This window comes from Ursus arctos, unplaced genomic scaffold, assembly GCF_023065955.2.
Source record: "Ursus arctos isolate Adak ecotype North America unplaced genomic scaffold, UrsArc2.0 scaffold_2, whole genome shotgun sequence".
NCBI classification, from domain to species: domain Eukaryota; kingdom Metazoa; phylum Chordata; class Mammalia; order Carnivora; family Ursidae; genus Ursus; species Ursus arctos.
In genome coordinates, this window is record NW_026622874.1 from 2,830,666 (window position 1) to 2,846,709 (window position 16,044).

General features: G+C 51.6%; 2 protein-coding genes across 14 annotated transcripts in view; one reads left to right on the forward strand and one right to left on the reverse strand.

Annotated features, from left to right (window-relative positions):
• Positions 1-8,351, forward strand: part of SDCCAG8 (SHH signaling and ciliogenesis regulator SDCCAG8) — a 225,179-nt gene extending 216,828 nt beyond the window's left edge. For all 8 annotated transcript variants that reach the window (XM_026509571.4, XM_044388005.3, XM_048225154.2 and 5 more), the window contains one exon: positions 8,007-8,351. In XM_026509571.4, the coding sequence (XP_026365356.2) occupies positions 8,007-8,036 (30 nt within the window). In that variant the 3' untranslated portion in view covers positions 8,037-8,351. The remainder of the gene's footprint in view (positions 1-8,006) is intronic.
• The window catches only part of AKT3 (AKT serine/threonine kinase 3), a 304,406-nt gene continuing 296,331 nt past the window's right edge, over positions 7,970-16,044 (reverse strand). For all 6 annotated transcript variants that reach the window (XM_026509582.4, XM_026509579.4, XM_057315024.1 and 3 more), the window contains one exon: positions 7,970-13,569. In XM_026509582.4, the coding sequence (XP_026365367.1) occupies positions 13,484-13,569 (86 nt within the window). In that variant the 3' untranslated portion in view covers positions 7,970-13,483. The remainder of the gene's footprint in view (positions 13,570-16,044) is intronic.

Here is a 16,044-nt window from a genome sequence, read left to right on the forward strand (position 1 = left end):
GCGATTTGTTAGGGTAATGAGTGGTCCACGGGCTGGCCACGGTCTCCGCCTTGTCTTCGGATCTCGTACTGGGATGGCCCCCAGGTGCCCACACAGCAAGCGCTTGGCATGATTAATGGGAAGAATGCCTCTGGAAAGGAGAAGAGTGGGAAACTGTCTCTCATTCTTCTTTCCACATGTGCCGAATGGGTATCGGGGCGCTGCTGTCCTCTGAGGGAATTTTCCCACTCAGTGCACTGAAGCCCTCGCACAGTCCCACTCAGTTTTCCAGGTAGAGTAAGAGAATACCCCAGGGCCAGGTGCTGGGCTGAGGCCTGGGGCTGGGGACCCGTCTGCACACCATGCCCCTGGTGCCACTGACCCTCTCACACCACGCACCGTGGTCATCCGGGAAGCTTGCAGAAACAGGTAACCGTGAGAACACGGATTCTGTTCACACACGCCAGGAATCGGCATTTTAACAAGATGGTTGAGTAATTTTGAGGGAGACGGAGCTTTGAGCACTTCTGAAGTGTTTGCAGGCTCTGAAGAGCTCAGGCCCGACATGGGCCACAACCTAACTGTCTGGGCCGGTCCTGTAGGAGGCCGTGGGTGGAGCCAGCCAAGGGCTGGGGCCACCAGCTCTCCAGGCAGGTGACTAGGCTCCTGTCGCACACGGTGGAGGGACAGGGGCTCCTAGCATGAGCGAATTTTTGGCTCTAGGAGCCAAGAACCATTTAAGAATAAGACTAGTAGGGGCACCTGGGTGGCACAGTCGTTAGGCGTCTGCCTTCGGCTCAGGGCATGATCCCAGCGTTGTGGGATCGAGCCCCACGTCAGGCTCCTCCACTATGAGCCTGCTTCTTCCTCTCCCACTCCCCCTGCTTGTGTTCCCTCTCTCGCTGGCTGTCTCTCTCTGTCAAATAAATAAAATCTAAAAAAAAAAAAAAAAAAAAAGAATAAGACTTGTAGGGAGTCTTCTGTAGAGCTCTGAGCACACGGTAGTTTCCTGTCGATTCTGGACCGGATCGTTATCCTGTAGGGTTTCCCTGCTAACCCCCCATCTGTGTACCTCACAGCCACTCAGATGTTAACATGGACCATCAGTGCTTAGAAACCTCTTCCAGGGCTTTAAAAACCTGGTAATTGCCAAATGGATTGCAAAATTTTCATAAAATGCATTAAAAAAAACCAAAACCCAAAACCTCAAAAAATCCTCAGAAAAGCGAGCAGGTCTTTCGTCTCTTGCCTGAAGCCACAGAGATGGTTTGACCATCCTGAGTTATCTGACACCAGCCCATCTGGCTTACCTCTAAAGGGATCTTTCAGATTCAAATAGTACATTTGGAGTTATTTTAATATGAACACGACAAAAGACATTTCATAGAGGGACTGTTGGCTTTCAGTAGCAAATACTGTTCAAAGAAGAGGCAGGGATCCAGCTTTGTGAGCTCTCTGTGGCATATCTAAACCGAAGGCCTGCTCTTTCTACCCAAGTGTGGTGTTAGACCTATTTTGGCCATGGAATAAACTGGAATTGTGAGTTTAGCTTCCAGCCCTTGAAGTGAACAAGGCCACCGTGTGCCCCCAGCAGGGATATGGGAGGACGCTGCCTGCTGTGAGCTCCCGAGTGACTGACCCTGCTCCGTTTTCCTGGAGAGACACTGGTTCATCTCTCGCTTAGGGATGAAACGTTCGGCTAAAGGCTTCCATTTTCTCAGCCTGGACGGATTAAGCATCGGGACTTAATTGCGTGTGTCAAACTCTCAAACTCTCTGTCCACCTGATGCCCAACAGGGAGTGGGGAGTTCCTGGCCGGGGCCGCTGCTCCGAGGCCGAGTCCCAGGCCTCGGGTTTGCTCCCAGGTCCCAAGCCCTGGGCCCTGGAGCAGAGGACAGGCCTCGGGTCGGCCTGTGGCCTCTGACAGGAAACAGCGCCGTCCATTCAGAAGGCTTTCTTATCCTCAATCGTTTCTGCGCTCGTTCTGAAACCCGCACAACACGTCTGGCCAAGCGAGCCGGTCGTAGTCGTAAGCAGGCCGCGGTGCCGTTTTAACCGTGAGAATCCCCGCTTCCCGGCAGTGCCGCTGGCGTGCAGGCCGGGGGGCCGGCCGAGTGGCCCCGGCTCAGGGCTTCTCGTCTGCCTTGTTCTTCGGGCGACTAAAAGCAGTGGCTTTGTTACTCTGCTGCCTCGCGCAGCGGGTGTGGACTTCTAGGAAAAGGCCTTTAAAATGTCCTAATGGGCTGTGCTGGTCGTTGTGGAGAAAGGAGCCCCGAAGACCCCCACGCCGCCTGGCTGCAGACACGGCCTCAAGGCCCTGCCTGGGCACCGGCCCTGTCGCCTCTTCTTGGGGGACAGAGACTCTGGCTGGGTCTCTAACATCTGGCCAGGGAGGGGGCGCCAGCTGAGGAAATCAGTCCCAGGGAGAGTGGCGGCTGAGCCCCGGGAAAGAACGAAGTTGCCCGTTTAGAGGCTGGCTTCGTACCCCGAGAGTTCGTGCAGGTCCTCCTCACTGGGCAACACGTCGGGGTTCAGGTTTGCGTTTTCTGTAGCCGCCTTCCCCACGGGCCCTGGGGCTCCGTGCTCAGTGCTCAGTCTGGGGAGGGGCTCCCTTCCAGTCCCTGCAGACGAAGCGTCTCTACGGTCAGGAAGCGGCTCCTGAGACTGACTTATCAGTGATTCGTCAGTTGGCCCTGTGACTTTTGAGCCTTCTTGGCAGTGAACTTTCTAGTTTGATTCAAACTTGTGCTTGGATCCAGCAGCCACATGTGAGTATATTCAGCATCATGGACATCATCTCATTACATCAAAGGAGCCAGGCAAGAGCGGACGTGAGCGAAGCACCAGGCGCGGGGAGGAGGGGAGGCAGGGCCCATTTGTGACTGAAGCCAGGGGCAGGGGTAGAAATGGCCGCCGGAGGGAGGGTCCCACTGGGGGGAGGGGGTGCCCGGACGGGACCCGGAGGTGTACGCAGGTCTGCGGGGGTCCTTCCCGAGCCCTGGGGGCCTCGCCCACCTCACGTGGGCGCGTCCCCGAAGTTAGCTACCTGCAGGACAGATGGTGCCTGAATAGAACAGCAGATACACTGAATAAAATAAATTAGAAAGCCTCCTCCTGAACCAAGACTTTTTGGAAAGAATTCTAAATAGATGAAAACAAACAATTTGATTTCAACCAAATTGTTGTTTTTTTGTTTTTATCCTGATTTTCACCCGAATTGTCAGTCTCAAAAATAAACACTGATACATTCCCAGAAAATATTTTTCAAATAAAAACTGACTCTGTTAAAGTTTGCCCTGATTCTTTCAAAACTGTGTACAAGACACTGTCAACCAAAGTGACTTGCATATTTTTTTAAATACACTTGAACATATGCAGCTAAAATGTCATTAACTCCCTGCTGCCGGAGTGTTTTTAAAGAGTGACACGAGACCCCTGGTGCTGCGTTTCTAACATGAGGGTCTCGCGACCCTCAGAGAAACTTCCCCAAGCAACTCAAATAGCACAGTTGAACTTTTGTGGGTTTCTTTTTCCTTTTTTTCATGGAAGGCCCTGTGTGTAATTAATATTGAAAAGCACATACGGTTTCATTGAAGCCAAACTTGCTCTTCCGTTTAACAGTTCACTTTGTCCAAGAGCGAATAATTTCAGAACGAGACTCATGGAAGAAAAATAAATCGGATTTTCTGTTGCTTCAGACACACTTGCTCCAGTCATTGCTTCCTGAGTCAGACATTACATTTTGCAATATAAATTCACAATCAAGATTTTAAAGGGAGCTAAATATTTTAATCCAATTAGACAAGTGAACAAAACACTGAATATTGCATGGAGTGTGGAGAAGTGGTTCTTGCCTTTAAAAGACTGTGATTCCGTCACATTACAACCCCAAATGTCAGTGTTGTCTTTATTCTTAACGCTTTCAAACATGAGGCAGCCAGAGGCTCCTCTCTCTGCTGTTGGTGACACTGTCTGTCCTTTGGGAATTCTTAAAAATCTATTTACCATGGAAACATGGTCCCTATAAAACACAGACACCTGCCCATGTGCAGAGGAAGTTCGCGGGACTTGCGGGATTCCAGAAAGCTGGAAGACAACAAGGTCGGATCGCACGAGGTGTGGGACCCCAGTGTAGGCAGAGCTCGCGGGCAGAGCGGGCACGGGAGCTGCCAGAACCCGGGCGCCCCGGCACTCTGACCCCGCCGTGTGCGCCCAGGGCTCCACGCCTCCCCCCGTGCCGTGGGTCCCAAGTCCGGCTCCAGCTGCTGTTTTCCAGAAAGCCAAGGAAGCATCGGCCCCGCCTTTGTTCTGCAAGGAAGGCTTTCCTGCCTCTGCCTTTTCCTTTCTCCGGCTTCTACGGACTCTTCTGGCTCTGGGAGTCCAGAGGCAGGGAGCCGGGCCCAAGGTCCCCGTGGTCTAGGGTACCCAGGGCTTTGACCTCTGCACAGACCTGTGGTCGTCAGAGGTCCGGCAGGGGAGCTCAAGGGGAGAAGGGACCGCAGGGTGTGCCGGTGACATTGCCGTGAACCAGCGCTGGGCCCACTTTGCACCCGCCAAGAGCCGGATTCCCGGGAAGGTCAATGAGCGTGTGGGCCACTTTCCTGGGCACGAGGTGGGGCTCTGCTGACCTGGAGACAGCCTGCCGTGTGCCCTGCAGCTTCTGCCACATTGCGGTCCCCCCCGAAGGCCACGTTCCACGAAGTTCTGAAGAGAACGGGTGAGGTCACCTTCCCCCAAGCAAACTGGAGAGCACCCGGAGTCCACGTGGCCCGTGTGTGCCGGCCAGCCTTCCATCTGACGCCTGCTCCCCGCCATGAGGATCGCGCTCGGTGGTTCACGCGCCCGCACTGAGCCGGTCAGAAGAGCACGAGAGCGCCTGGGCTTCAAGGTCACGCGGCCGGGGCTCAGATCTCAGCCGGGAGGTGGTTCACCTTTCTACCACTCGGGTCCCGGCCAAAACCAAAACCAAAACCAAACAAAAACCCTTAGAAAGAGAACCAGCTTCCCTTTAAGAGGGAGCCCCCGCGGGACCCCAACTCTGGCACTGGTGACTGTGAAGCCGGCCAGGTTGGCAGGTGCGAAGGGGCCTCTGGATAAATCATTCAGTGGCCTTTCTGTACAGGTAGGAGAAAGAAGGCCCAGAGCTGAAGTGAACTGAACTTCTCAAGAAGGTGTTCAGTCCCTGGGCCGTGGGCTGCGTGGACGGGTGGGCGTCCACCAGCCTCTCCCCAGGGTGGGCCTGCCACCGGCTCTGGCTCCCCAAGCAGTAGCTACTGTGGCTTCTCTGGAGCTCTGTTCACTCAGGACAAGCTTGAAAATGCCCCAGCTGGGGGGAGGGGGGCAGGACTCTTCTCTCTGGTTAAAAACAGATGCTTTCTTGCCAGGGGCACAAGGAACGGGGCCATTTTTTGACCTGGCCACACAGAGACAGAAAATGTGCAAATGAGCCAGGCGGGTGGGGCTGTTGCATTTGGGGAGACCAGTGAGAGGCTGGGTGGAGGTCTGCGGATGGAAACAAGGGTCAGGCTGAGGCTGAGCATGCACGGTCTGTGAGCAGGGGCAAGGCGGGCCGGGCATTCCCCGGGGTAGGGGTGAGGGGGGCAGGGGCTTGGGAACAAAGGGGCAGAAAAGGCTCTGCTGGACCCCACAGCATGGTTGCCTGGGGAACAATTCAGGTCACCCAGAGAGACTCATTTTTTAAACTCTGAATTTCAAGTCAAACTTCAGAGATGAACACAAAAGTCAGGGTTTGTGGAGAGAAGGCTCTATTAGGATTTAAAATGAGAACAAAGAAAATGGGGGTCGCAGCAGCAGGCGTGTAGATGGGGGGCATTTCTGTCATCTGTGGGCAGTATTTCAGAAGAGCAGCTGCCAGGGTGTCCCGTCGGCCCCCCCTCTTCTGGAGGGCAGCCACAGACCACGGCAGATGTGGCCACACCACCCAGGCGGGCTGCAGCAAGGGGCCTTGGTGACAGGCTGGAAGGCAGAGGACGGGGAGGTGGTGGCCGAGGGCTCCAGCCCCAGTTCACCAGCTAATGTCCCACTGGCACGCGCGTCCTCACCTCCCCCCCCCCCCCCCCCAGCCAGACCACGATCACTGTGGTGTGGACGATGGACCCAACTTTCCGGAAGATGGCTGACAGCCCTAGGAAGTGATGGCAGACGAGTGAAATTTGGGCAGTAACTAAAGCTTCTCTGTCTCTGGACATGCGGCAGGATGGGGGGAGCACTGAGAAATGTTCTCTACTAAAGCTCCAGCAAACCGAGGGTGACACGGGGTGCTGCATGTATAGACCAGTGACGTGCTCAAGGGGCGAATTATTCAGTCACGTGTTTCCAGGATGGGGCCAACAGCCGTAGGCACTGGGGATGCCGGACCCGTGAACGGTACTTCTGGGACTGTAATACTAGTCAGGATGGGCTCTGCATCAAAACCAAATAAAATATCAAACCAGCGAAGAGACAGCGACAGGGAATTTGCTCCAGGAAGAGATTCGGGCTGGCTCCCATCTGTTTGCTCGCGTCCGGGACCTCACATCTGCGCTGCTCCCGAGGGGTCCCACAGGGGCCGGAGGTCGCAGGTTCTGGGAGCGGTCTGAGGGCTGCCAGGGGCCGGGTCGGGGATTGGTCAGTTACTAGCTGGGCCCGGAGCCCGCAGACAGTGTGAGCTCATTATAATGAGAGATGCCAGTTCCCCAAGCTCGGTTTTCAGAGAATTCCTGCAACACGTTTTCTTTCTGCTGCAGGTCTTCGCCGTTACTCTGCGCACGTCACAGGGGTGTGTGTCTTCCCCCCAAAGTTTGGTTACCTCTTTCTTTTACGATATGCCTGCCATGGTTTATGCTTATCCTTGTGCTGGGAGACACGCATCCCACTCGCTTACTCCGCGTGTTCCGAGCGCGGCGGCTGCACACGTGACATTCTAATGACCCTTCTGCTTACAGAGTTGCGCACCGCAGATGCAAGATCAGTGTCACACACCGAGAGGCCTACCAAAACATTCCCTTTTTGCATCTTTCAAAAGAGGCAACAGACTGATGTTCCTATTTCTCTTGCGTGAATTCTGATCTTTCACTCACTGTCCTATCTTGGAAATCCTCACGTAATTGTGGCTGAAGCCGGGTTCTCATAGGAGCTCCCCCTCCCCCACCGATTTTAGCTCAGGAAATGCGTGTTGGGGAGGGTGAAGGCCCACGTGTCTCCCTGCCAGCCAGCCCACCCAGACTGCCCACCGTCCTCGGGATCTCCTGCTCCTCGAGGTCAAGGGCTGCGTCTTACTCATCTTCCCACGTGGTCCTGGGTAGGGACACTGGAGGAACCGTCTGCGGTGGTTTCTGGCCCCACGTCCTGCTGGGCTAAGCTAATCTGATCAGCCCCGTGGGCCAGGGCTGTCAGCGGTGTACTCAGGACTCCACTAACCTGTGACCCCTCAACCCAGTTTTCAGCAGCTGGTTTTGAAAACTTTTTTCCTGTTTAAGGCCAAGAGGTCAGATATACCAAATTCCCTCTTCCAGCATGTGGGACGTGGTTTCCATGTGAAAAAAATACCTTTATATATGTTATAATAAAGTGTCTGCCGCTAAAAACTTGGGAGGTTTTAGCTCGTTTTGATTTCACTGGAATGTCTCAGGGACACTTGGCCTGCATCCTGTTTTTGTTCGAGCTTCCCCAGCTGTAATGTCTGAGCGGTTTTCAGGAAAGAGATCCTGGCGCGGATCGGGGTCGCCTTCCCCAGACAGGGAGGGGGTGGCTCTGTAGCCACGCCCTGCCATCAGCCGCCCTTCCCCAAGAGACAGACTCACGTCTGGGGTACAGGTGGTTTTCAGAGTTAAAGCCTTAAAGTCGTTCACCTCACGTTCCCGTCTGACAACGGCTTTTCATGCGTCTGACTACATACAGTCTGCATTTTTAGCAGAAGAGTGGTTTTTCTCTGTAAATGTAGAAGGGGCACCTCAGCCAGCGAGCAGACAAATCACAGGGAAGAACAAGATCTATTTAAACTTACTTTTTATTATCATTTTTTCCAGTTATCCAGCATGCGACAATCTGATTGCTGACCTGGACGAAACAGAATGAAATAAATGGTTTACAAAGAGATATTTACATTCATCTGGTTTGTTCGTGAGATGCCACAGCGTGCCACCACCTTCCGGAACAGCGGCCGGTGCCTGGGGCAGCCGCGGGCTGCACGCTGGGCGCCCCGTCGATGCTCGGCGGCACCTGTGTGCGGGCGGGCTGCAGCTCAGCTCTGGCACCGGACGAGGAGCCCTCCTGCTGGGTTTCCAGAAATGGCTTGAAGTGACGATGTTTCTAGATCTGCTCATTTGTATGCTGTTACACACATGACTTTCAATAAATGAACTTTTTAAAGACCTGAATTGTAATGTTTCCTTTTTACCTTGTAGTGATGAACGAAACACACCAAAAAGGCACATATTTTAACTAGGCCAGAGGGTACTAAGGACCAGACTTTCTCCCGCCGTTCACGGTTCCTTCCCTCGTGAGCTAGAGAGCACCCTTCAACTTCTGATGCTTTAGTCAACATCTCGTAAGACTCCATCACTCGTCATCCTGCTACTCTGTGCACAGTCGGGAGACACCAGGAAGCACTATTATCCTGTCCACTCTGTTCACAAGGAAAACGACAAGAAAGCGTCTTTGGCTTAGTGGTGTCAGGTTTCTTCTCGAATGTGCGGTATTTGAGAGGAGCCTACGAATGTACTTCATGGAATTACAAAGTTGACTTCGAGGTCTTTCGGGTATCTGTACACAGATCGTTATTTTAGTTTAAGAGAGTATTTCTACTATACACGGTTAAGCCCTCAGATGCTTGAAAGTAATAAAAACCGGGCACTGAAGTGTCGTGTTGTCTTTGAGGAGGACAATGAAGTGCTAAAGGCAAGACTGCGGGTGGGCGGGAGGAGGCCCTGACCTAAGGCCCTTCTCCTGGCTAGCGTTCCCGAACCCTCGCCCTCACCGGCCCCCTGTGGCCTCTCGGGATGGATGGGGATTAGGCTTCGGAGGCGGTGGGATGATACACACGCAAAGAGCTTTCGAAAGTCTCTTGAGCATGGAAAAGGTTCAAGCCTGAAAGAGTAGAACTTCTATCTGGATTCAGTTTTTGATTTAATCCAATGTGCTAGACATCAAGGTTGTCACCTAAGATATGTTAATTGTCCCTAATTCTGTTTGAGGACTACAGTAAGTAAATTACACAATATTCTACAAATAGCACCCTTAAAGAATTGTAGAGGTCACTTGATTTTAGCCTCCTGGATCTGTCCATCCCAGTGGTTTTGAGAGAAGAGCACACGCAAGAATGCCCTCAGATCTGGCTGTGTGACACACACGTGCACGCCTAACTCTGGTCCCAAAGCCATTCCTCTACTCAGCTTAGTCACAGGAGCAAAGCCAAGTTTGTACAATAGTAGGTTTATGAGGTAAAATCAGAAAAAGGCCCCATCCGAAATAAGTCTAGATAAATCAGACTGAAGTACAACCACCCTACCCATCTCTCACCCACGACTAAGTTTGTTAATTTGCCAACGTCCATTCTAAGAAAGGAAGTATGCAGAGCAACACGTGTAAGGTTACCAGGAAGACGTCACTGAGGAACAACACTCCTGAGGAGTTCTGGGCCCAAACCATCCGGTGTTAAGCTTCTTAGGTCCCTAACACATCTCCAGGGAGCCCCCTTCCTCCATCCCTGACTTCACGGGAGATGCACCTGAGACCCAGCGCTGAGGGGTCGGCACCCCCCCTTCAGAAGCGGCCCCTCGTCCAAGTTTGCACAACTGCACTATTGCCATTTTACTGAAGTAATAACAAAGCAGTCCTGTGTGTGTTTGGGGCTACAAGAGACGGACGTTATTCTCCTCTCACATTTTATATAGGGTAGGTTAATGCCAGCTGGAGCTATTAAAAATCTTTTTTTTTCCAAAAAAGAATAATATTTGATTTTCTGAGACTGCAGAACCACGTCCAACAACAACAAACAGAGAAGTAGCAGATTGACATAGTGCTTTATTTAAGCCGTCCGTACGAAGGAAAATAATGTGCATCCCTATCATATACGTGTAAAAATACTAAGGATGTACAGTGTACAAAACAGTTTCTTGTAGTTATTTCACATCCTTGTGGGTCATATACTTAAGGAAATGAACAGTTTTAGTATGACCGACAGTAATAGTAATACAGTTTTTCTTGGGTTCATAGTTGCGTCTGCTTAAAATCCTTAACCAGATGACTAGATCTTGCGCGGATCTAATGAAAGAACTAGCAAGGTCAAGAAATGTCACAAACTATAAAGCTACAGGGAGGTAATTCAATTACCAATTTAGAGGTTTTCTTTTTATTTAAATAAATACTTTACATTTCATGCTTGCCTGTAATGCACTACCAGGAGCAAGATAAGGAAATTCTACTGTAGACAGTACGAACAGTAGCAGCAAAGTGTGTACGTCGAGGTGTAATACAGAGACCCTGCAGTTAGTAAGGAAGGCCCTTACTTTTGTCCGCTAGGAAAAGCAAGGGGCCCCTGCAAGAACAGTCAGCTTTAAGAAGCCGGAAATCAGGTACGGGAAATGGAAAACAATACTGGAATAATGCTATGTAATTAGTGTAGGAAGCAAAGCTGTGAGCAACCTGCCAAAAAATCCAAGCAGAAATGGCCAATTTCCTCCCAGATGGCTGCATTAAGACAAGAGGGCAGACTTCACGGAAGTTAGTGTGGGATGGAGTCCGCAGCGTCTGACCCGCGTTCTGATGGAGTGATGCCGTGTTCGGGCCTCGCCTTCTGCCAGCAGCCCTCACCGCGGCCACGGGCAACCCCAAGGGCAGGTGCGGAACCCTCCCTCTACACATACACACACACACACACACACACACACACACGCACGCACACGCACACATCTGTTTTCCCGTCGTTCCTCCGTGCCAGCTGATGGACACCTGGGAGCGAGAGCAAGGGAGGCTGGACAGGGAAGCCAAGGAAATGCCCCGTGGGTCCTCAGCACATCTCGAGGCCCAGCGTGAGTGAGCCCTGCACGCGGGCTGGGGACCGTGAGCCAGCTGTGAGGAGTGGCCGGCCCAGGGCACTGTCAGCGCGGTCACTCATCTTCAGGAAGTGTCCTTGACCAAGGTCACGGGAAACCACCTTAAGGTTTGGGGGGGAGCTATCGAAGTGCTTAGTGTACGGGGTCGCCCTCAAGAGGGACGGCCGCTCCGCACGAACATCAGCCAGCCTCAGCCACCTTCTCTGCCTCTACCTGCTCCTCTTGGATAAAATGGGTGGAGACAACTTACAGGACATACCTTCTAGTCTACGTTCTGGTCAAAGTGAAACACTCAACAGAATTCCAAGGGGGGAGAAAAAGTGAAGCGACATGTGTAAGTAAGAATGAACTACCATTTCCTGTAACTTCCTACTCAATGCTAAGGATGAACTTCACTCAGGTAGGAATATGAAAAATTAGGATAAAACCTATGTCTGAATATGTCTTAGCTGCCTTAGTAAAATGCCCTTTGACCCCCGTCAGTCCCAGTGGCCCGCCCACCGCCAGCAGTGGTGTCTCCTCTACAGATCCACACTTCCAGCGCCACGAGGCTAAGACATCTGCGTATGAATATGATTCATCCTACTTAGAAAGTCACTTGCTCGTCCACACAACGCATCTGAGTCGTCATACCACGTCATGCCGCAGTGTTCCACGGGGAGCTGTCAGAACGTGTGACTAGAGACATCTCCACGATCGCTCCACAGGGCCGGCCGGCCTCCCGCGGCCGCGGCAAGGACCCCCAGCCCCTGGACTTCATAGGCTGCTTTGGAAAATGTCAGCTCCTAGCACCAAAGGGTTTAATCTGAAGATCATCATTAATGAAGGAGAAAGATGAGGTTTGCATACACGTCCCCTTTCAGTGAGAAATGTTGGAATTTGGGGACATGAGTATATACAGAAAAAGAAAAGTTGGAGGTGTTCTTTTTGTGTGTGTTGTTTTGTTTTCTCCCTGATGGCTTAATTCAGTGATAAATGTACCATGATCGGAATAAACACACCGGGTTCTTACCCCTTACTGCCTACTTTATGAATACTCAAGATGTGTGCATTTTGCCAAGTACGGTGCATTTGTCACGGTCACGCTGGTCGCGGTTCCTTCACGGCGAGACGTCACCGGGCCGTCAGAGCGCTTCTGTTCTCAAACGGTCAACAGCAACATCCTTCCGTCTCCTTAACCCCTCGGCACGGAGAGCTGGGGATTTTCTCACTTTGAGCACCAAGGGGTTCAGTGCCAGCATCTCTTCTCCCAAAGCCCAATTCTAACCAATATGTACAATTTCAGAGCCTCATCGAATTTTGTTACAAAGGAGAAAAAGTGCACGACCCTCACTGGCGCGTACATTCCTTGCACGTGGGTCAAAATGAACTGCAGTGAGTCTAGTTCGTGTAAGTTGGAGCTGCATTTGCTAACATGACACACAATTCTCTTCACTAAGAAATAAATACTACTGCAATATAAACAAAATCATAGAAGGACATTCAAAGTTTTAACATCCGAGAAAAAGCTCATTCACGTAGAACCGAAAGTCAAAACTTACGTAAGGCAAACACCTGTTCACCTTGGTGTACAAATTTTGGTGAAAAGCAGGATCATTACACCTGTCTACATTCTTCAGCCATCAGAGGTGATAAAGATCAAGAAGGGAAAAAGGTTTCCAAGCACAGGGAAAAAAAACAAAAACTGCTCTCTGGTGCAAATCATGTCATCGAGCCCACGAGCGACCTTGCCTCTGCCGTGCATACGCCCCCTTCCCAGAAGAACAGTGTCCGTCCTGCCAATGCCCGCCCGTGAAATCCGGACGTCCGGGCGGAACAGGGGGCTTCCTCCGCGGTGTCCGACAGGGACTACGTGTGCGTCTAGCGCTCTGTCTCAATGGTCGTGGGGTCCTTCTCTCAGATGCTTCCCTACGGATCCCGGCCAGGTCTGAGTGCACAACCCCACCGTGCGCACTGATCTCTCGCGCCCTCCTACAATTCTGCATATGCACGTCACCACCCTGCCACAATTGCTTGTTCTGAATTACAAACTACATCTTCTTAGTCTAATTAGTTTTCGATGTATCTTCTAGAAAGTTAAAAAATGTACCTAGAATCAGTGTATCTCATTTAGCCTTCACTGTTAGGGAAAAACAAAAAGATCAAAAGATGACAACTGGTGCACAAATGAACAATGGTGGGCTCATGACTCCCAAAGATTGTAAAATTACCTCTTAAAGTTGCTAGAATAGTAAGACAGTAGCAGCAGCAGCATGAGACCGTAGACGGAGATACAATTTCATGCAAAAACAAACAAGTGTGTTTGCGTCCATGTGTGTTCTCGTGGGGGTGAGAGTGGGCTGGGGTGTCTGAAGGCGCTCCTGCTTTGTAAGAGCTATGACTGGTGTGATGTCCGGGAATCGTCTTGAGGAGGAAGTCTGGGATGACAGTGAAGGAGCAGGACGGGGGCCTTACTCGCGGCCGCTGGCAGAGTAGGAGAACTGAGGGAAGTGTGGCCGCCGCTCGTTGTCCACGCAGTCCATGCCGTCCTCGTCATCTGCGGGCACAAAGCGGCCACTTAACATCACGGTTACTGTTTGCCACGAATCTCTGGTCTACGTGGTTCTAACATCTAGCACAGGGAAGGTCAACTGCGACAACAAGCTCCAAGACACTCGTGGCCAACAACACAACACAGCATAACGACGCTAACTCCCCAAACGATCTCCCTTTCACACGCATGACCTGTGAAGAAATAACACCCTCACGTCTCCTTCAAGCCATGAATATCTTAAGACCCAACACACTGTGAAGAAAACCAGATTTTTTTTTAAATAAGAAGGAGTGAACGATCTTTAGTAACCTCCAACTTCACGAAACTACGCCTGTCGAAACTGCAGTGGGCAGTCAGGCCTAAGGCACCAGAAGTGTCTGGAATCCAGTACCAACACCTTCAAATGCGTTTATTTTTCTTCTTGGCTCTTTAGGTGTGACTGTGAAATCAAGCTTCATACGAGGCCTGGATTTGACGTTGTTTACGTTAGTTACTCTTCGGTCACCGTTTCCAGTTTCCCTAAGATGCACCTTTAAACCAGAGTGGAGAGAGGAAGACAATGGAAGAGGGCGAGATGCCAGCATCTAACACCAGCTCCGCAGGAAACCAGCAGCGAGCAGAGGCATGAAGGCACGGAAGTGAGCCGCTTTCACATGGGCTGCCCCCTGTCACCTTCCCTGCCTTCCTGTATTCGAAAGATCTCGAATGATCCCGCAAGCCCTTCTCCTAACTGTCCCGGTGGTTAAAGTCCCACATAGCCAGGAAGCTTTCCTTGCATGTGGTCACACATCCAGTCACCCTGGCCACACCGTCCCCTGGGCACCTGCTCCGGACTCTGGGCCAAGTCCAGCCACCCTCGGGGCTCCCCGTCTATGCAGGAGGTGCCCACAAAGCCTCTCCTGCTCTCCCCAAAAGTACGTGGGGTCAGATGATGTCCCACAGGGGAAGCACAGCAGGAGGCTCTCAAACACCCAACCTTCTTTTCTTCAAGCAAAATAATTCCACTTCCTCCAAAACCGATAGGGAATAAAGTACAAGCCTTTAAATTTCCCAGCCTCTCCAGGAGCATGGAGGTCACGTAACAAGAGAAAGCAGAAAGACCTCCGTATGGTGAGCACCGACACTGTCACACAACAGGGATGATGCTCCGTGCTCCTCGATGACAAACATTCCTCTGGAGAGCAAACATATCTTTTCTCACTGTGCTTCTGTTGGATATTCTATTCTGAATACAGAAGATTCTAGAAATGGGAGCAAGTTGCTAACCAAAATTTGTGACCTCAAATGTATCAGGAAAAAAATCATTGGATTAGGTGGCAATCAATCCATGAAGAGGATCTGGGGCTCCCTGCTCCATGTAGACCATGGACCTCCAAGGGCTTCCGTCCCTCTGCAGACAGGCTTTCTAACTATGTCAGCTTTTCTAGAGAGGATTGTGACTTGAGGGAATCTCTGCCTCCTTCTTATCAAATACTGGTTAGGCACCAAGCAAACCACACACATGGTTCCGATCAAACACCTTCCACAGTATTTTTGGCCGCACTAAGGGCGCTGGGAAGGCTTATCTGTTGCTGAGTCACAAAGTATAAAAACTAGAGAAGAAGCAGCTGCAAGCTTAGTGTTCACATTCGGACACATGCCAATCACATTTCAAGGCAACAGTGTTCCCCACTAACAGCTTTGCTTGGCTGCGTGTTTCCGTGCAGTGAACGTGCAGAGAGCCCCGGACCGCCCGTGTGGGAGGCTGGCGCCCGCACTGCACTGGTTCCCCGGGTGGCCCCGGCCCCGGTCAGCAGGCCCTCTACACCCCGTGGGAGGTGCCGGGCTTCCTGCCCGAGGAGGAGCATCTCCTGCTCTACGCTGCAAGTCAGCTGAGAATTAAAGAGTCTTTAATCTGCCACTTCAGTAACAAATACATCACATTTCTGAACATGAAGAAATCTCAACCTCACAGATGACTGAGCAAGGGCCCCACACCCTGAGATTCTTTAAAGCCCATACATCACTCCCCGATTGCGGCCCCCTTCTGCTCCCTCCTGCTCAGAAACAGCAAGGGGCCAGGATCTGATCCTGCCCAGGGGACGAGGGAGGTGGCCTGGGCCCACGGGTGGGGGGCTGTGGAAGGAGAGGGCAGCGGCCTGCCCAAGCCAGAGCCCGTCACACCAACCAACGTTCCTGCTCTGAACAGAGAGTCAAGGAGCAGTTGCTGACGACACACATGAACCATGCTGCAAACATGAGACACATTTGGAACAAGAAAGCGGGGATCAACTCCCCAACCCACATCGGAATCCGTGGCCCAAGGAACCTCGTTTCCTTACAGCATTCAACAAATGTAATTACACGGCATTACAAGCTATTAGATCTCAAAGAAATCCTCTTTCCCTGCAAGAGGAAGGCAGAGGACCATTAACGGATAAAATGCAAGACGACACATTCCAAAATCTGTTCAATTAATTAACACCAGTGAGAACAATC